This window comes from Phaseolus vulgaris, chromosome 1 (assembly GCF_051622355.1).
Source record: "Phaseolus vulgaris cultivar YP4 chromosome 1, ASM5162235v1, whole genome shotgun sequence".
NCBI lineage: Eukaryota > Viridiplantae > Streptophyta > Magnoliopsida > Fabales > Fabaceae > Phaseolus > Phaseolus vulgaris.
In genome coordinates this window covers 12531976-12554203 of record NC_143498.1, presented here as the reverse complement: position 1 = coordinate 12554203, position 22228 = coordinate 12531976, and the positions used below count along the sequence as shown (strand labels likewise).

The 22228-nt window shown below is 28.8% G+C and overlaps 1 protein-coding gene across 1 annotated transcript; it reads right to left on the bottom strand.

Annotated features, from left to right (window-relative positions):
• Positions 1–4152: 4152 nt before the first annotated feature.
• LOC137813567 (amino acid permease 6) lies at positions 4153–9944 on the bottom strand. The gene is made up of 7 exons (XM_068615899.1): positions 9152–9944; positions 8662–8895; positions 8003–8096; positions 7667–7881; positions 6860–7002; positions 5408–5635; positions 4153–4753 (listed from the first exon to the last, which is right to left on the bottom strand). The coding sequence occupies exons 1-7, from the start codon at positions 9234–9236 to the stop codon at positions 4328–4330; spliced, it is 1425 nt and encodes a 474-aa protein (XP_068472000.1). The 5' UTR covers positions 9237–9944; the 3' UTR covers positions 4153–4327.
• Between the last annotated feature and the right edge of the window lie 12284 nt (positions 9945–22228).

The following is a 22228-nucleotide window of genomic DNA, read 5'->3' as shown; positions in this document are numbered from 1 at the left end:
TATTAGTACATGCAACTTATAAGACTCTCTACTCTTGAAGTGGCACTCAGGACAAGTCTCTTGAGTTACTTCTAAGGCAAGCTACTAAAGAAACTTGCCTAGCAAGCTTCACTTGATTGGGGGTAGCACCTTTTCATGCTCCAAGAGTTCTCATGTGACACATTCTCATACTTCTCTCGATGATGTGACATCTCCTTACTTCTTGTAGTTGACCAATCTTTGTTGACCCAAATTGAGGTTCATGATTATCTCAATTTAAGACCCAAATTTAAAGCCCAAAAATATATACAAATTTTTAAAAAAAATAAAGGAATACAGACTATTTACTCTTATACAAATTTTACAAAATTAAGAAAGAAAAAAAAAATCATAATGTTTTACTCTCTAGAAAAGTAGAGTTTTTTTTTAAGTTTCTTTTTCTTTAATCTTTTATTAGTAAATCTTGTAGAGCAATTTCTTCTTGCACCTCTACATTTTTCTTCCTGCACCCCTACATTATTCAAAATACCGAAATTACCCTTTACAGTTTTAGGTGTTTCCAGAATAGTGGTTCCATAAGCAAGAGTATTTTTATAATAGAAAATCTGGAAGACAAAAAAAATCATTCCATAACACCTTTTCAGAAACACATTTTTTTATTTATTTCCAGATTGATAAATCCAGAATTCATAAAACATGTTCTGGAAATATTTCAAAAAGAATAATCTGGAAGTTATTTTTTTAAAGGGGGCAAAACAGTCTTCTCCAAAAATGATGGGGTGCAGGAAAAAATTTGTAGAGGTGCAGGAAGAAGTTGCCACCTTGTAGTTAGAGTAACATGTAATTTTTTTTAGATAGCCTCCATAATAAATGACTAAAACAATGTTACATATCCACCATCTCCTAAACACTTTTACATTGACGCAATTAATTAGACTTGTTTCAACCACTTCTTCGGTAGACAAAACATGTCTACTTAAAATCACTTTCTTCTATGATTACCAAATTTTGAAACCCTACACTCCAATTAATTTTTTTTGGAAAAAGATAAGAAGATAAAAAAAAAATACTACACTCGTAAATAATTTATAAGTTATATTTTTTCACTTCATATTAATAATTAAAAGATCTTCATAAAGAAACTAAAGAAATATGAATATAAACTTCTTGCAAAAGTTTAAAGGCCTTTTTATGCTATGAATCTATGAGTAGTAGGTTGATCCAACTAACCAGAGATAACCAATAAGTCAATTAGTCTAATACCAATTAATGCTAAAAAAAATTCTAAATAAAAAAAATAGGAACAAATATAAAGGTTTAATACAAAAATGTACAATTCCTATCCTAGTATGAAGTCTCCTTTATAAAAAGAATTTAACCTCAAATTTTAATATTTATTGTCTAAAATGAAAGATAAACATGAATGATGAATTTTGCTCTTAACCTAAATTATGAAACACCAAATCATGAATTAAGAAGAATTTATCGTTTTCAACAATTTTCATCCAATAATTAAAAGAAAATGAATAAGCCACTACAATAAGAAAGGATTAATAATAAAGAATGATTCACTACTTCGAAATAACAATTTGAATATGAAAATTAAAAGCTCTCCCCAGGAACCTAAGAAAATTTCTCTCACAATACTAATTAAGCTTCATCAAAATATTAAAATCTAAACTTTTCAGGAAAGTTAACATAAATATTCTTATATTATAAACAAAGACTACTAGATTCATTCAACTAATTTGATTGATTTGATAAGCTATCTAATTAGCCTAATAGTAATGAATGTGCAAAAGGGATTTTTAATTACAAAAACATACAAAAATACAATTCCTAATCTAGCCTCAATACACCTTGCATATATAAAAGCAGTGCTTTTTCTATGGTGATGTTTTCCACCAAAATACTTTTCGTAAATACCAATACTACTAGGCCATCATAGCCACACTATTCTCACATGTCTAAAACTTGCCTCGCAATTATGGACATAACTACAATTTCTTTCCAAAAAAGGAAAGAAATTGGTGACTAGTGAATGTATTAAGGGAAAAGAAGGCACATGATAATAAAATGTATCAATAATAGAAACATGTTTTTTACAAAGAAAAGTAAGACGAATTTTCTTACTTCTCACTATATGAGCTCTAATAAAAATGCCACTACATGTCACTTTAACGTTATTAAAATGTTAACATAATGAGCAATTACACTCAACTACTATGAGCATCACCATGCTACCAAATTCAATTTCATGATAGCATCATGTTAAGTCATTATTGAACTCAAACATCGTCTCCAACTATATTTCACTCATTTTTAAGTTTATTAAAATTCTTTCATTCTTATATTTCGAATACATAATTATTTATAATAAATTTATGAAAGAATGCCATTATTTATATCTCTAACTCTGAAAAATAGGTTCTAAACGTATAATAATAATATAACTGATATAAGAATACTCATTATTGTTCTTATATTCTTTATTCTGTTTTTTTTATTGATTTGAACAGTGTGTGTGGTTCAATTCTTGGTTATACTTCATTAATTTAAAATTTAGTCTTTATCCATATATATAACTCAATTTATAAAATTTAAAAGTTTTACCTTATAAAAACATAATTGAATTTTCAATAAGACAATTTTTTTTAAAAAAAAAGTTATATATCTATAATATATATATATATAATATGAAATATATGAATGAATCATATCCTTATTTCTCTTTCTCTTTCTATGTTTTCATTTATTTAGGAAAAAAAACTAATCATTTACTGAATCTAACTTTAATTCAATTTTCCATGATTTTGTTCTAATCTTTTTTAGATGCATTGTGTTGTAGTATAAAATAATATTTAAAAAATATTAATATACATGTTTATGATAAAATTAAAAAAAATGGATACACAAAAGTGCTGTTGTCTGTATTTTCACTAATAATATATAATAAATAATAAAATTATTCTTATAATCGTGTTTTGGTATATATAATTTTTTTAAAATTTATCCTTGAATAAATAACAATTAGTTTAATATATCAATTTAATAACTTTTTTTTTCAATATCCTTGAAAAATAAAAGTTATCAATTTAATAATTTTTCTTGTTAGTTTAATCATTTCTCTTTACAAATCCCACTTTTTTTTTTCTCCTCTTTCTCTTGGCTTCTTCTTCCTGCACCCCTACATTTTTCTTCCTGCATCCCCACAATTCTAAATCCTGAAATTGGCCTTAATCTTTTATTTGAAAAAGAACACCGTGGTTACCAGAAATAGAGATATGAGAGTGTGCTACGGATTCATCATTCTGGAACTGAATACTTTTTTTTCCGGATGAGGGGGTGTTCCAGAAACAATTTTTGTATAAATTATTGATTTCTGGATTGCTGAATCCGAAATGCTTTTTTTTTAATTACGGATTTCTGAATCTGGAATGCATATTTCTGTTACGGATTGATGGATTCGGAATATTTTTTTTGAATGATGAATTTTTTAATGTGAAATGCATATTTTGAATTATGGATTGGTGGATCCGAAATCTTACCGGAAGTGCTAATCCAAAATTCTTTTGGATTCCATAATCCATAATGCAAAATAATAAATACAGTTCAAGTGCATTTTAGGATTTTTAAAAAATAACAGGAACAATTTGGTCTTTACATAACATTGTGGGGGTGCAGGAAGAAAAATGTAGGGGTGGAGGAAGAAACTGCCCTTTCTCTTTTATGGAGACACACACTCTGCTTCTCACTCTTTCCTTTTTCTTTTTCTCACACTCCCATTCTTATTTATCTTTCTATGTTTTGACTAATATATGAAAAACATATTCCTTTTATTGAATCCAAATTCATTTTTTTAAAGGTTTTATTTCAATTCTTTCACTTTCTTTACTTGTGTTTTTTTACATAAATTAAAATATTACAATATAAATTTATAATAATATTTAAAAAAAACGGATATGTATATTTATGATAAATTAAAAAAATAGGGATATACGATATGACGTATTTTTCCGCTAATATGTATAGTGCACCTAATTTCTAACCAACTTGAGGATTGCTTATTGAATAGTGGTACACATCTCCATGTTGATAAGCACTTGATAATTGTACACTAATATGTGAAGTAGCTGATAATTTATTAAGAAAAGACAAGAAAAGCAGCGACAAGGGATAGAACCATGTAATTAACATTGAAATCTAAATAAGTATCATCATTATTGTTTTAGTTTAACAAGTTATATCTGGACTTGGAGTCACGATTCGAAAACATAGTAATAAAATTTTTGCAGCCCTTAAACAGAAACTTTGGCGCTCTGAAGAGTTGGAAGAAAGCATGAAAGTTCTATTGCTGTGCTTGGAAAGGCTTGTATTTCTTGAGATCATGAGCAAGGCCTTGGATGGAACCCACAGCTGAGATAATAGAAATGATTAAGCAGACCCAACTCAGAATCTTGAGCCAAATCCATGTGAAGGAAAAGCTTTTCATGTTGGATCGCTTAATGTACATCTCTACAGGGAAGTAGACCGTCAATGGCCAGAATGAGAGTGAACCAATGAGCCCCAGAAAGTCATTGAAGAAGGGAAATAGCATGGCTAGAACAGCAGTGATGATCACATACGTTGTCCTCCAAAACATCCTAAAGAAATTCAGGGTTATGCCTTCACACAGAGGAACATTCACACCATGCTCACCATTTATAAATTGGCTTTCTGGCCATTTTTCTTTGCTCCATTTCTCCACGAACCCAAATATAGGTTGCACAAACACCTGCCCAACAAAATTTCTCCAATATTCAGCCAAATTCGAGTATTAAATAGGATTTACTTATTAACAAAAACATACAAAAGTGTTTGTCTTTAAAATACGAAAACTAAACAAACACATAAAAATAGGAATCTACTTATTTTATTAATTTTTTAAATGAGTATAAGTAAATATACTAAACACCAATATATACTTAATTGAAGCTATATCTAAATAACATCTTATATTAATTTCTCATTTTAGTTTCTTCACGTATTTCAACTTTTTAATTTTCTTTTATATTTTGTAATCTAATTATTTTCCCTCATATTTTACCATTTTTTTTTTTAATTTTTACACTTTTACTATTACTATTACATTGGTAACAAAATAACGCGTTTAACAAAAAAAAAATGGTGATAGAATAGAGACGTGTTAGTAATATATTACAAAATTGGTAAAATGTTAAAAAAAAACTAAAGTGGTAATATTCACCAAATGGTAAGCTTTGTTTTTTTATTTATTTTGTTTCTATTTAAATTTGATTCGTATCTAGTGTTTAAAAAATTCAGGTGCTTTAATTTCTAACTTACATTTATTGAATGTGAAGGATAAAAAAGAAATAAAGTATAATTTGAAAGAATAAAAAGATATTTGTGAGTTGAAGAAGTTATTTACCTGGTATGCCCCAACTAAATGCACTGCTATGCAGATATTGGCAAAGTCTATTAGCCAAAAGGGCTCATAGAAGCCGAACCCTGTGAGGAAATTTCCAGGTGCGTCATTTCCAAACGCGGCATAGCCTAAGCACCCACATAGCACATAAAATAATGTCGTTGTCATTATCCCAATTAAACTTGCTCTCTTCATCATTCTGTTCTCTGGTGGGCCTGATTTTAGAGTGTCCTGCAACATTATGGACCACATTTCTATTTCAGTTTACTGCACTTTCTTATCTTCCATTCATAATAATCAAAATTGCAACATTTCTAGTTGAAGTAGTGTGCTAAGTATATAATAGCCTTACAAATCAAACACTGTCAAGTATTGACTTACTTTTACCATAGGTTTTGTTTTTTCTGTTCAGTTTCAGCAATAGGTCTAAACATGTATAATAATGTTATGATGGATTTTATAGTTTCTGGGTCAATCACCACATTTAAACATTTAAGGTATTGTTTAAATATTTAAGGTATTGTTTGGAGTGGCCATGAAAGGAATTTTGATTGTGCATGGTTGGTTTCCGTGTGCTTAGTGTGGATTATGAGTTGTTCACCGTTTGATCTCCATCATATGGTTCAGGTGAGTCACATCAAATCTGAAGTAAAAAATGCGATGGGAAGAATCTGGATGATAAGAATTAAAAATATTTCTTTGTTTTAAAAACATTAGCAATTAAATAAAACAATGACAAATGAGATCAGAGTTTTAAATTTTTATGTAAGTGATTATTGTTTAGATAAATATCTATGTACCAATTGGTTAGATAGAGATAGGTACAAGGTTCGAAAAATAAATAAATAAAAATATCTTTACTATAATTTAGCTAAGAATAACTTGCAATAGGAAAATAAAATAGAGGAAAAAGGTGATATTTTGGTAAGTAAAATCCAATATGTGTACACAGTCCGTGGTTTTTATTAATTGATGCATCTAATCCCAACACCATATTTAGAAGATAAATAATGGATAAACACAAAAGTCAACGACAAAACAAGAAAAATAAGAAAAACAAGTTATGGGTCAAAAATAGAAGTTGGTGTTACGTATGACTATTCAGAAGTTGAATTCATATAATATGCCACTACCAAATTTATTTCAGGCACACATTTCAACTTTTATACTAATAGAAAACACAACACTTTTCAAATTCCATCATATTTCAAACCGTTTCACCGCATTTTCTGTTGTCCCTATCGTAATTTTTTCAATTATATTTTGTCCTACTAAATCTAATGAAGCACGTATATTATTATTATTATTCTGAAAAAATAAAGTTTCTTCCAAACTAAAAGCCGATGATTCAAGAACAATTTTATTCACACAAATTTAATTAAATTCACACAGTTCTTTTATAATTATTAGTAAATAATTAATTAATAGATAAAATAAAACATAAATATTACTTGCCTGGATCTCAATGAGCACATTTGAAAAAGCATAAGCGAAGGCAATGTCACCGATAGCTTGAAACATCCTCCAAACCTTTTCCGTTCCCGTAACGTCCACCCCCACTTGCACCCCTGTTATTGATGTCCGCGCGTGTGCCCCACCTTTAAGCATCGTGCTTTATTTCATTAGTATTATTATTACATTAACACAATATTTGTTTTCACACATATTTTATGAATTAAAATGTATTAAAATAAAAACAAAACGGTGAAAAATTTAGTTTTATCAACTACAGTTGGAACATAAACAATTAATAACACCCATAACAACTTGAATTTAAAATAGTTATTAAAATTCAAACTCTTGAAATACTTGCTTAAAATAACACAATCAGTCAACGTACGCGTCAACCAAAGTTAATAGTGAATGAATTATTTAATATTTATTATCTATTTTTTTAATTTTTAATCATTCTTAATCTGTTAGAAAGAATATATACTAGAGGGTAGGTTCACAGTACTCATATTTTAATTAATAAAGACAATTTTAATTAACTCATTAATTACCCTAATTGGTTGCATATTTTTAAAAAGTTATTTTAACATTTTAAAATATAGAAGTTAATTAATATTTATTTTCAGTCATAAAATAATTTTAAGAAAGCTTCTACTTTGAATCAAAATTTCCGTTTTGATTGTTTTAAAAGGCTAAACTATATGCCTAATTATTTTTGTTTCTAGTTTTGAGGAAATTAAAACTATGGGCCTAATAAGGTTTAAAGTTGCGTAAGTAAATAGAGTGATAATAATCACATGGTTGTTTTACCTATGACTTTGGCTAGGGAGAGTCCAAGACCAATGGAAGAATAAGCGAAAGACATCACAGCTGCAACAATAGAGAGCCAAGAGAGCTTATGGAAGTTTGGTATTTGGCTAAGAACAATTTGAATGCAGGCAAAAACGATCATGTAAGGGTAGTTATTTATGTTGCACTTGGCTTCATGTCCATGCTTGTGAAAACAGTTCGACCTCTTCACCGCCCTAATCAATTTTCAACAACATGAAATAAATAAAATTAAAACAAAAGGGTACTTCAATGTGCACATAAAACAATGACACACACACACACTCTTTGAAGTCAAAAGTTCATGTGCAAACTTACACCATACTGATTGATGCAGTTATAGTGTAGCCGATGGTTACACCAACAAGATTTATATACTGAGCCAATCCACAAAGCTGGAATTTTCTTCCTCCTATGGACACAAAAGTAACATGTTATATCAAAGGAGTATCTTAAACAATTATATTCCATTAGTCTCTGGTGTATTTTTGCTGCTAAAATTATTAGCAAAGTATAACAGAGCAATACAAAATAATGTCCCGAGAAAAATAGTATTCTACTACATCACGTGCCTCGTCTCTCTTCGGAGCCAAAAGAAAAATGATTTTTTATTTGCATTGCCAATAAATAAATAAAAAGAAGAGTGCTAGAAAACCAGAACTCTCACGTGTCAAGTCTCAACCACATGTACCGACATAAACAAATCATAAGATCATTTTTTCTTTAACATTTAGATATCTTAAACTGTTTTTTATCTAGACTTATTCTGCCATTGTTATGTTTGTTGTATCCACAAAACTTGTACATGAAATATGAAGGAAAATAGAGTGTAGTGTGATTGGAAACTATGATGATTACCTTTGTGAGTAAATTATTAGGTGATTCTGATTGTGACTATGCAATAGGTTGTGTATCTTGTAATTATGATATAATGATGTAACGAGAAGCAATAGAAGTGAGATTTGTGGTTGGTATACCTAAGTTAGCTTTGACAACCTCAGAATATGTGTAGTTTCGCTTGCCATGAACAGGGTCAGGTGAACGGTAAGAATCAGCGAGAAGAGTGGAAGTGAAGTATGTGATAAAAGAGAAGGCAAAAAGCACTGCTGGACCAGCCACCCAACCCATCTGCGCAATTGCCCATGCAAGAGATAGAACTCCAGAACCAATCACCGCCGTTATGATATGAGCACTTGCAGTTATCCATGTCCCTTCGATTTAAGACCAATTCAAAAACAACATTAATACAACAACTCTATCACAATCAAAATTATCAAAATCCACAGTGGACTCTTATATCAACTTCTTAACGTAAGTGACACTGTATAAGTCACTGCAAATTGACTTTAAATATCAAGTAAATATTGAAATTAATACGAAGAAAAATTCACTTAATTGTTCTGCTGTGTTTGTAAAGGTTTATCCAAATAAGCAAACATAAAATTTGAATATGTGAATGGGTAATACCTGTTCTTTTAGCTCGTCCATCTTCATCGAAGTTTTTGTTGCCATCAGCCAAAGTTTCTGGGGTTTCTATGTGCATGCTGCTCATCTCTGGAACCGACCAATGGCCTGTGTTTGTGTTTGTGAGTGCAAATGAGTTGAGTGGGTGGGTGGCCAACACCCGAAAAGAAAGGAAAAGAGATGGCAAAGAAAAAGGGTGTTTTTATTGATGATTGGCCTGTAGTTGGTGTTTGGTTTTGGGTAGAATGTAGGAGTTTGTGGTGAGAGGCTTAAAGGAGCTGAGATAATTGAATTGGAGAAAGAGCACAGTGGCTAAGGAAGGATCACAGTGGATTAAATAGATGGGAGGAGTAGGAGAGAAGTGTTTTGGACTTTTGTGGCACATGTAATTTCGAAGATGGCTTAGAATTTTATTTACTGAGGGAAAAAGTGAGTCACTTTATAAAAAGGAAAAGTTGAGCAGTGAAAAGGGAAATTGAGAGGCTTTGAGAAGAGAGAGTTTTAGGTGGGTTGAAAGGAGAGGAATTTTTTTCAGGCATGTGGACCATCAAAGGTGGCAAATTCTGCTCTGGCCGGGGAACCTAAGTGTCCCCTACACTATTTCATTTTTTGTTTGTTTTTGTCCATCCATTTCAAGATTCAAGCTTATGATAGCCACATATTATGGGTCTTCCAAAGGGCCACAAATCTATCTTATTAAGACACCATGCTTACCATCTCTTCCACTTGATTCCCTATAGTTTATGATCTTATTTATCACCTTTTAAATTACCCTCACTCTTTCCTTTCAAATTTCTAACATCATGCTTCAAAATCTACTTATGTCTACCAATTGTCTTACACTAGCTATTTCTTGCTGATACAATTCTCTACAAAACTATATTAACTTTTTCACAAATTAAAAACAGTTTAGGAATTTACTTTTTGAAAAAACTAAATGAAAAATTATTTTAGTTTATTATTTCTTTCATCTTCTCTAAATGTATTCAATTTTATCACAAAGACCAAAAAATCCAAATATTCTGTATGTTGTGATTGAAAATTACGATTGCAAAAATAATTTTGAAAACCCTTTATTATGACGCAGCAAAGTCTTGCCATGCAAATTCGTTTCGCAATCATAGAAGTTGACCGACTTTCAATTATAATTTGTGTAATTAAGGTGTTATAACACGTCTCTGCTATGGTATCATGTTCGCTAAGAATCTTAATTATTTAATTCTGTTTGTTAAAATAGGGTACTTTATACAGAAACTTTTGTGTCGTTGTTATCTGTCTTTTTAAACAAATAATGTTATGATTTATTTTATATCTTGATATTTTTATCATGCTCGGATTAATATGGTGAATCACTCCAAAATATATTAGGTACTCATCCTGTTCTTTAATATAAGCCTATCAATAAAAATAATTAATTTAATTTTATTCTTAAATGAATGTTATCAATCTATTAAATTAACCTCTGTTAAATATTTTTAATTTTTTTATGATTTATATTGAATATAGTATTTTATGTTAAAAATAAAATCTAACAGACCAAACAAAGATGAGAAAAAGAATCAAATAAACATTCCATATATACACAACAAGCATGAAAAACAGAGTAAAAAAAATATATACTTGAGAAAATATTATTTATGCAACAAACTTTAATTTATTTTTAGATAGAAGTGTGTGTTTCGTATTTCAACTCCATGAATAGTAATTGATTTCGTTCAAAAATGATGAGACAAGAATTATGTTTAAATTTTTCTCATGGTGCAAATAATACAAACTCAAGTGATTAGAAGAAAAATTCATCATTATTGAACACTCCATGTGCAATAAGATAACAAAGAAAACACAAAAAAACATGAAAAGGAAGAAAGAAAGCACAAGCAGATAAAGGACATAACTTGCTTTCGTATTTTATGTTGGAAATATAATCAAACAGACATGCACGAAAAACAAAATGTTATTTTAAAAAAAATAAGTACAAAAGAGTCCACTTGAGGGAGTACCCTTGGTCACACATATATATAACCAAGAGCTCCTTAAGCATAACACAAAACAAACTTTTAGACGGTCATCTAAAAATCACTAGACGATTTGTACAAACCGATAAACGGTCTCCACAAACCACTAAATGGTCTAAACAAACAACTAGGCAATTGGAGACCACTAAACGATCTCCACAAACCACTAGACGATCTTCCCAAACATACCCAGACCGCTAAACGGACTCAACAAATCGATATATATATATATATATATATATATATATATATATATATATATATATTCTTCACAAGAAAACTAAAACAATTAGACACTCACAATAGGCTCCTATTTATTAATTCAAAACACAAACATTTATAACATTTAATATGAATAAAAAAGAAATCGAATATAAAACTATATAAAAATAAAATATCTTATTAAAAGATTAATCATTTATTAATATGTGTTTTATAATAAAGACTAAAAGGAGTAAAATTTAATTGTCGACTGCTAATAAGTAAAATTTGATGCTAATTAGTCAATAACGTTGCATTTGTATAATACTGCAACTAACTTCAAAACCATGAAAGACAATTCATTAGTGTTGACTTTTGAAGACTAATTTTAAGTAATGTATAAGGTGACACTAATTTATCACTAATTTTAAAAATATTTTTTAATTAAAGTAGTTTAGTGTGTTGGTTAAGCCAAAGTTAAAATATAGGAAAAACCCAATTTATATATGAAAAATAGCCAAAATTCGTAGATAAATCAACATTATCTATCGATATACACGAAACAAAATCCGTGGGTAAATTGATACATGATTCATCATATTTTAATTTTAAATTTTTTATTATTATTTGAATCTTTTTTTTATTTTTAATTATTGTTTACAAATATTATTTATGTCTATTTTTAGGATTATTATTGACAATTATTATATATGTTATTATAATTATTATTAATGTTACAAATAATTGCAGCGAGTGGAACTCGAAGCCATGTTCCTTGAATTATCAAAGAAGCTTTCACTACAAGAAAAAATGATTTTAATGGAGTTTACTTTTACATTATCCAGGGTTAAAACCTCTATTAAGTCATTTACTCACGGTTGCAGTTTCCTCCGCTAAACCATCCCTACGGAATGTGTTCCTTGGGATTTTTTTAAATTTGAGAAAAATCCTTTTAGAAACCCTGTTAAATACCATGGATTTAAGAACCTCTATAATATACCACGTGTTTTAAAACCTTCATAAAATACCATGAATTTCAAAACTTATATTAAATACAATGGGTTTAAAAACCTCCGTAAAATATGATCCTCTTGATTTCTCTCTTCCACCATAGACACACTGCTTGTTGGAGATCCCACATCGACTAAAGATTAGAGCCTTTCATTGTATATAAGTGGGTGCAAACCTCAACCCTATGAGCCGGTTTTATGGGGTTGAGTTAGGCTTAAAGTCCACTTCGTAACATGGTATCAGAGCCATTTTCGAGCCTATCCTAGCGAGTGTTTGTGTTGGGCCTATCGTGCCACCCGCTATCGGGCCGCTATCGGACCACCCATAATATATAGTCTCACGCACGAGTTGGTAGTCTCGGGGTGTGTTGGAGATCCCACATCGACTAGAGATTAGAGCCTTTCATTGTATATAAGTGGGTGCAAACTTGTTTCTTTCATTTTACCTAACTCGAGAACCATTGATGTTTATCACTGCTTTATATATCCTAAATAATTACATTATCTATCACATGTGGGCTTCAAAGTCATGTGTCTTTTTGGCTAAAGATTGCAAAAACATATTGCGAGGAGAAATTAACTTTATCACTTCTCACTTTCACAGTGAATTAGTTATTAGATGCATTTTAATAAATACCTTAATTTAAAATATTTCAAAATTATGAGAATTAAATATTAACAATTATAACTAAAACTAAAATTACACATAAAGTATATGTACATCAAAAACTAAAACAAAATAAGTCAAGTGTTTTGAAGTATGAGCTCGTACAAAAAAAAATAAGAATTATATAAACCAACTATCATATCATTAAAGATATGCAAATATTGTTGTAGTGTAAAGTTACACTTTCAAAATTTTAAAGAATTTAGTTATAAAAATTATAAAATATATTAAAACTATGTAGTTTTTAATTATTTATTTATAACTAGATTTAATTATATTTATTTATTGAAGTTTGAAAATTCTTGAGTGTTTTATTGAGATTCTATAATAAATATTTGAAATTTAACGAAAGTTAAAAAATTTCCGTTATTTTGCTGAAGTTTTTAGATTTCTTTTTAAAATTTAATGAAGGTTAAAAAACCCTTCGTTGTTTTACCAAGATTTTAGAATGAACCTTTGAAATTTAACGAAGGTTAAAAAACCTCCATTATTTTGTTGAGGTTTTTGAATAACCTTTGGAACTTAAAGAAGGTTAAAAAAACTCTTAAAGTTATATCAACCTCCGCTAAACAACCTTCAATAAAATTCTTTTTTTTAGTATGTTACCATTACACTAGTCAAATTTTATTGTCAAGCTATAATTATTATTATATTTATTAGTATGATTATCAATATTAATATAATTAATAATATAAAATTATTAATATTATTCATATATTTAATATCTTTCATATTATTAATTTCATTAATATTATTATTACTACTTAAATTAATAACATTATTAATTATTATAATAAAATTATTCATAATACTAATAATATTATTATTAAATACTATTAATATTATTAAATATTTTTAATATTATTAAATATTATTAATATTATTAAATATTATTAATATTATTAATATTATTAAATATTATTAATATTATTAAATATTATTAAATATTATTAATATTATTAATATTATTAAATACTAATAATTAATAGTATTATTCATAACACTAATATTAATATTATTAAATACTATTAATATTATTAAATATTATTAAATAGTATTACTATTATTAAATAATATTAATTATTAAATATTATTAATATTATTAAATATTATAAATATTATTAATATTATAAATATTATTAATGTTATTAATATTATTAAATATTAATAATATTATTAAATATTTAAAAATATAAAAAACATTATTAAATATTAAAAATATTATTAAATATAAAAAACATTATTAAATATTAAAAATATTATTAAATATTAAAAACATTATTATATATTAAAAACATTATTAAATATTAAAAACATTATTAAATATTAAAAATATTATTAAATATTAAAAATATTATTAAATATTAAAAATATTATTAAATATTAAAAATATTATTAAATATTAAAAATATTATTAAATATTAAAAATATTATTAAATATTAAAAATATTATTAAATATTATTAAATATTAAATGTTAAATATAAAAAATATTAAAAATATTAAAAATATTATTAACTCTTAAAAATATTATTAAATATTAAAAATATTATTAACTGTTAAAAATATTAATAAATATTTCAAATATTATTAACTGTTAAAAATATTATTAAATATTAAAAATATTATTAAATATTAAAAATATTATTAAATATTAAAAATATTATTAAATATTAAAAATATTATTAAATATTAAAAATATTATTAAATATTATAAATGTTAATAAATAATATTAATAATATGAATATTATAAATAGTATTAATATTATAAATATGATTTTTATTATTTTTATTAATATTATTAATTTTATAATGTTAATTATATGTATATTTATTAGTTATGATCATTATTTATAATTATTATTTATTGTTATTATTATGAATATTAGTTATTATTTTATAATTATTTATATTATAATAATATTTTTAATATTATGTATATAATTATTATGATTAATATTATTTATATTATTAAAAATTTTAAACTATTAAGACTATTTATATTCTTAATGTTCTTAATATTGTTAATAAAAATATTTATATTAATAATTAATAGTAATATTGAATTTACTTTTAGACATAAGTTCGTGAACAAAATTTGTGGATAATGTAATATTTACTTGTGTATAGAAATATGTAGATAATAATTCGTAGGTAAAATTGAAATTATTTAGAGATCCAAATCCGTAGATAGTATTCGTAGCTAATGTTAAATTTATCTACAAATTCATATTTGTAGTTAATATCCGTAAGTAATGATGAATTTACCTACAGATTCTGATCCATGAATAAAAATTCATTGATAAATCTAATTTTTTTTACCATTAATACATTTCAATTTTAAAATTTAAACGATATTAATAAAAATATATTTTTAATATTAATTTAATTTGTGTTGGTGTGATCGACGTTAGTCAATACTTAAAAAAAATTCAAATATTAATTTAATATAGGCAAAGATTATTAAAACATGATTATATTTTAACAATTGTGGATATTTTCAACCATATTTAGTTAATCCACTTATACAATTAAAAAAATTAAAAAATACAAATTATGTTTTTGAATTCTAAATGTACAATTAGTTTTTTATTTATTTTCCATTTTCTAACAAAGTCTCAAATCCAAATCACAAATCTAAATCACAAGCTTCCATTGATTTATAAATTGAAATCCAAACCAAATCGTGGTTCTAAAATTAAAATGTATTGAAATTCAAACCAAATTGGGGTTCTAAAATAAAAATAACCTTAATAATAAAAATAAATTAATTATTATTATTAAAAATATTAATAATCCTATTATTTTTGTTAATATCGTTAATGATGAGAAATATAAAATTAACAATAATATTAATAATAATAAATATTATTAATAAGAATAATAATAATAATAATAATAATAATAATAATAATAAAAATGATAAGGATAAGGATAAAGATAATAATAATTATAATAATAGTAATAATAATAATAAGGATAAATATAAGGTAATGATAATAATAAGGATAAGGATAATGATAATGATAATAATAATAATGATTATACTGATAATAATAATAATAGTGATAAGGCATGAAATGGAAGAATTTAACCTAATAAATGAATAAGAAATATTGTATTGAAAAAAATTGGAAGAAGATTGTAAAAGACTTACGAAAATCATGAAGACATCGTTCGAAAACAAGTTTATTTCATAAAAGTTTCACACAAACTTTAGAAGATGATGATAATAATAATAATAATAATAATAATAATAATAATAATAATAATAATAATAATAATAATAATAATAATAATAGTAAGGATAAAGATAAGGATAATGATAATAATAATAATAATGATAAGGATAAAGATAAGGATAATGATAATAATAAGGAAAAAGATAAGGATAAAGATAATGATAAGGATAAGGATAATGATAATAATAATAATAATGATTATAATTATAATGATAATAATAATAATGTTAATAAAAAAGATAAAATGATATTAATAATGATAATAATGATGATAACAATCATAATAATAATGATAATGATAATAATGATAATAATAAGAGTAATGATAATGATAATATTTTTATTATTATTATTATTATTATTATTAATTATAATAATAATAGTGATAGTGATAATAATGATAATGATAATGAAAATGAAGATACAAATAATAATAATACTGATAATATGAATAATAATGGTAATAATAATAATAATGATAATAGTAATAGTAATAATAATAATAATAATAATAATTTTGATAATGATGATAATGATGATAATAGTAATAAAGGTTAAATAGTCTTTTTAGTCTTTTAATCTCTATAATGATGGTCTAAAGTTAATTTCAACCTACAAATTTTAAAAAGTTCAATGCCAACATTATTTATAAAAATTTCAATGTAATCCCGACTTTTTTTAAACAATTCAATGTGGTGGTTTTAATTGTTTTAAAAAATTCAATATGTTAACAATACATATAATTCAATATACAATGACATAATCGTCGAGGTAAATCTATTTTAGTTAGCACAATATTGAGTCGTTTTAAAAATATTTGGGATCAAATTGAACTCTTTAAAAATCTAAAAAATGAGTTGACTTTTGATCCTTAATATAAGGACAAACAGTAATTAAGCCTAACAATAATGATAATGGTGATAATAATAATAATAGTAAGGTTAATGATGATGATGATGATAGTAATAATAATAGTAATTGTTTTCGTTCGTTGACCTAGATTGAGTCATAGTGGTGGATTATGGGCCAACTTTTCTTTTTTGATGTTGCTGCTTTGAGATGCTTGAAATCCACAGTGAGGGGAGCTCCACCTATTGACAAGACTCCGACAATCAAGTCAGTGAGAATATAATTATAACTATAGTGAGTAGTGTATGGAATTGCACTTATCCTTCTTCAGGGTCTTGATGCCCTTTTATAGTCTTCGTAGATCTCCCTTCAGGAGTTTAATAAACATAAAGATATTATGTTAATATATCACCTTTATTTTAGGATGTAGGTAGAGCATTATCTCTACCTGTTTTATTTTCGTCGGTTTCAAAGTGAATGCCTATACTTAACTGATTCAATTTTTTATTCAATTATTTTTATTTGTTGTTGTTGCCCTTTTTAAATATATTTTTCCAACCGTCTTGGGCTGACTTTTCATGTGTCATTGAGCCCATTATTGTTATGACCGAACTAAGCACTTACCTTCTTATACTATTTGGGCCAGAGTAATGCATTTAAGTGCTCGGGTTGGGTCCCAAGCACATCCGACCAGTACACAACTCCCTAGCCTCGAGTCGAGTATGGTGAGGTGAAGAAGCTTACCTGTGCCTCCTTTGAAAGGACATTTGGCTAAGATGGTAGCTAGTACACGATTTCCGAAGCATCACTTGAAGGGACGTCTTCATCACACTGATTATGGTGCATGCACGTGTTATGCCATCAACGACAAGGAAACCTTGTCGTTTTAACTTCCCTTTTTGAAAATTAAAACCCTCCCTCTTCGTTACCGACTTTTTACGATTGCCCAAAGTTATCAAAGAAAACAAACTTTCTCCCTTACAGCGCCACCTTGCTCCGCTACGAACCACTAGAAAATAGGTATGATTCCAACTCGCAAAACCCCTTTTTGACGGTGGTTGTTACTGTTCGTTATCGATTCCATTTAAAACCATGTCCTATACTATGCCTTGATTAGTTTGTCCTGTTTATAGTTTTTCCTAAACTGTGCTTCATATTTTCATTGTTGTTCATCTTTTAGTTGCTTTCAAAGATGGATTATGCCTCTCCTTACCCTTGGACCAAAAAAGAACTGCTTAAAGAAACCTCTAATTTTACTACTGATTTGAAAATTAGGGAGTTGAGGGAATTGGGGGCCATAAGCAAAAAAGATGAAAACTTAGTAAAAGTTGTAGTATGCAGGGAGGGCGAACCGAGATGTTGCGATGAATCGTCAGACCCCAATGAGCCATTCTGTTTCTTACACTACCTTATTCACCAAAGCCTTGCTGCGTCTCCCACTCTCGATTTTTGAAAAATAACTGTTGAATGAGCTTAACGTGGCTCCTACCCATCTGCATCCGAACAACTGGCCATTTATCCAAGTGTGGAAGTATTCTTTTATTTTTTCGAATTCAAACGAAGACAAGAAAACTTAGCAGATTGTCGAACTCCAATAGCAGGTCGGGTGCCTCCATACCGAGGTCGCTGAGGTTGATCGTTTGGGCTTGGAGTTGGCTAGCAAGACCCAAGAAGGGTTTGTATTGTCTAAGGCGAAAATCGATCTAACTAGTAAGGTTGAGATTTTGGAGAAGAAAATGGCAGAGGAGATAACTCGTAAAGAAAATGAGTTCTCAAAGATGGTGGACACTTTGAAAGATGATGCGGCCCAATCATATATCATCGACTTTGAAGTCGCCCTGGAACAAGCTACTCTTGTCCAGCCCACGATGGACTTCTCCGAGCTAATCCCATGTAAAACGATAGTTGATGGGAAACTTATTGGGGACTCTTAGTTTCTACAATTAGGAAAAATATTTTCACCTTTATGTGTATATTTAATGTTTGAACTTGGACAACATTAGGGATTTTAATCGTTTTGTGTATCCTAAGCGTGTGACTTCTTTTTTATTGTGCCCTTTTATGGCGTTTATAGCTTCACTTATAACATATAAATGAATGTTGTATTCTCAGAGTAACTTACGAAGTAAATTTGCTTACACACTAAGCATAGCATGGTTAAGAAGATTACGAATTGCTAACCTGAATTTAGATGAAGCGCCCAAGACGATGGGAATAACTCTTAGTAATAAGTTAGGTCATTGATGGATTGCCCCCTTTAGGGTCAAGCAAGTCGCTTGTTGTCTCAGCGTTGCTTAACCTACACTATTGATAAGTTTGATGTATATAATAGGTACATTACCGGGTCAACCTCACCTTATGGTTTCTTAGAAACGATATGTTGATGTCGATCATCCCCGAGTTAGTCTGACCTTAGGGTTCGACTAATAGGGGTGTATAACGATATGTTGAAGAGGACTGTCCCCGAGTTAGTCTGACCTTAGGGTTCGACTAATCAGGGTGTATAACGATATGTTGAAGACGACCGTCCCCAAGTTAGTCCGACCTTAGGGTTTAACTAATTGGGGGTGCGTAACGATATGTTGAAGATGACTGTCCCCAAGTTAGTTCGACCTTAGGGTTCGGCTAATCGAGATGTATAACGATATGTTGAAGACGACCATGTTGAATCAAGTGTGTTCAAGCTTTGAAGAATCCAAATCCTTTGTGTTTGATGGAAGGCTGGAGGTGCTTGTTGTTGCTAGTGTGCTTTAGAATAGGATCTAGGGTAGATTATATTTATAATCCACTCTTTGTTGAATCTAAAGCTTAAGTGTTTTCAAATATTTTAAGATTAAAGTGTTTTTCAAACTAAGTGAAAAACAACCTGTTGTTTTGTCGAAACAACCGATTGTTTTATACTTAGGTGTTTTTGAAAAAGTTTGAAAACTGTTTTGGATAGTTGACTTGCTGTCAAACCCAAACAACCGATTGATTCGCTATTTCAACTGATTGTTTGTTTGGAATCCTAACAAAAACAATTTTTTTTGTTAAAAGAGCTTTAATTGATTTCATAACTGAATACGCTCCTACTTTAAGTGCTTTGACCAAGATTTGAATACTATAAATAGTTTGTTAATGTTTTATAACAAACAACAAGAAAAAAAAAAACAGATTTGAGTTTGAACTTTGAGCTTTGGATATTCAAGAGAGAAGTGAAATAGGATTACTCTGTGTTAATTTCAGTTGATTCTGTAACAGTGTAATTCGTTCTGTGATTTGTGTACATTCTGGTGTTGTGAAGCCAAGAAGGGTTGTGTGCTTTTGAGGTTGTCAAAATCAACATTCTTGGTGGTGTATGTGCTGAGCCAAAGGAAGTGTGTGTCTTGAGGGGATCAAGGTCACTTCTTTGGTGGTGTGTGTATGTAATGTGGATTTGATTACCTAGTGGATTCCCCAGCGGTTTCTGGGAAACTGGATGTAGCTCTTGGGTTAAGAGTGAACCAGTATAAACTGTTTGTGCATTTCTCTCTTCCTTAAACTCTTTAATTTCAGTTGTTGTTATTTTACTGGTATAAACAACCGATTGTTTCTGCGAAACAACCGATTGTTTTTGCGAAACAACCGATTGTTTTTCTGTTGCTTTTCTGTTTTGAGCTTTGTTCTTGGCAAACTGAATTCCTAAATTTGGTTTCTTGCAAAGAATTTTATTCTATCTTAAAAAGTTTGTGAAAATCCTCTTTAAACCATTCACCCCCCTCTAGTTTAAAGCCATACATTCTAATAGACCGTCCCCAAGTTAGTACGACCTTAGGATTCGGCTAATCGGGGTGTATAACGATATGTTGAAGACGACCATCCCCAAGTTAGTCTGACCTTAGGGTTCGAATAATCGAGGTGTATAGTGGATTTAAAAAAAACATTTATTTCATGGCGACCTCATTAAAAAACCCCCTTTAGGGGAAAAAGAGTGTCACGAAAAAGGAAACATAAAATGTTTAAGAAACGTCATAAATAAATTGCTTAACTGAAATAGAATTTGAGACTTGCCGCGTTCTATGTTCGTCTCGTCCAGAATTTCCAACCGTTAAGCTTCGTTGTTGAGCACTTTGGTTACTTGATATGGGAAGGTCCACTCCGGGGACAACTTGTTCTCGATTTGATAAGGGTGGGCTTTGGAGTCTCAAGGATTTTTCTAACACTTCTTTTGGTATCATAGCGTCTGACCCGTACACTAGACTGAAAGTCCCTCTCGTTGTTGACTGGGGAGTGGTGATATGACCATAAGATTCTGGGAATTTTTTCCGACCAACCCCCTTTTACCTTTTCAAGCCTTCTCTTTAGACCCCTTAATAGGACTCTGTTAGCTGACTCGGCCTAGCCATTCATTTGGGGATGTTCAACTGAGGCAAAAATCTCTTTGATTCCCATTTATGTGCATAGTTTCTCGAGTTGTTGACTTGCGAATTGGGTTCCATTTTCTGATACCAAGTGTCTAGGAATTCCAAAACAACATATAATATTCTTGCATACAAAATGTTGGACTTTGTGGGCGGTTATCTGGGCAACCGACTCAGCTTCGATCCACTTGGTGAAATATTCTATGGCGACGATGAGGTACTTCATTTGAAGTAGGGCTAAAGAGAATGGACCCAAAATATAAATTCCCCTAGTATAAAAATGCCATGTACTAGAGATAGATCGTAGCTCCTCTAGTAGTGAGTGACTCCAGTCGGCATGCTTCTGACATTGTTCACATCTCTTAACATATTTCACACAATCCTCCTTCATCATCGGCCAGTAATACCCCGCTCTGATGGCTTTCAAAGAGAGAGTTCGCCTGCCGATGTGATTGCCACAGATGCCTTCATGTAGTTCAGACATTATTTGCATGCATTAGTCTCCACTTAAACAATTGAGAAGTGAATGAGTATAACCATATCAAAGAAGGTGACCATCCACCAAGGAGTACCGACTTGCGTTCTTCTTGACAATCTTAACTTTCGTGGGTTCGAAAGGGAGTAGTCCATCGGCGGGATATCGAACATACGGTATCAGACAAGTGTATGTCGAGCTGATCTGCATGATCCCAAGGTGGTTGTCATCGGGAAGCCCTT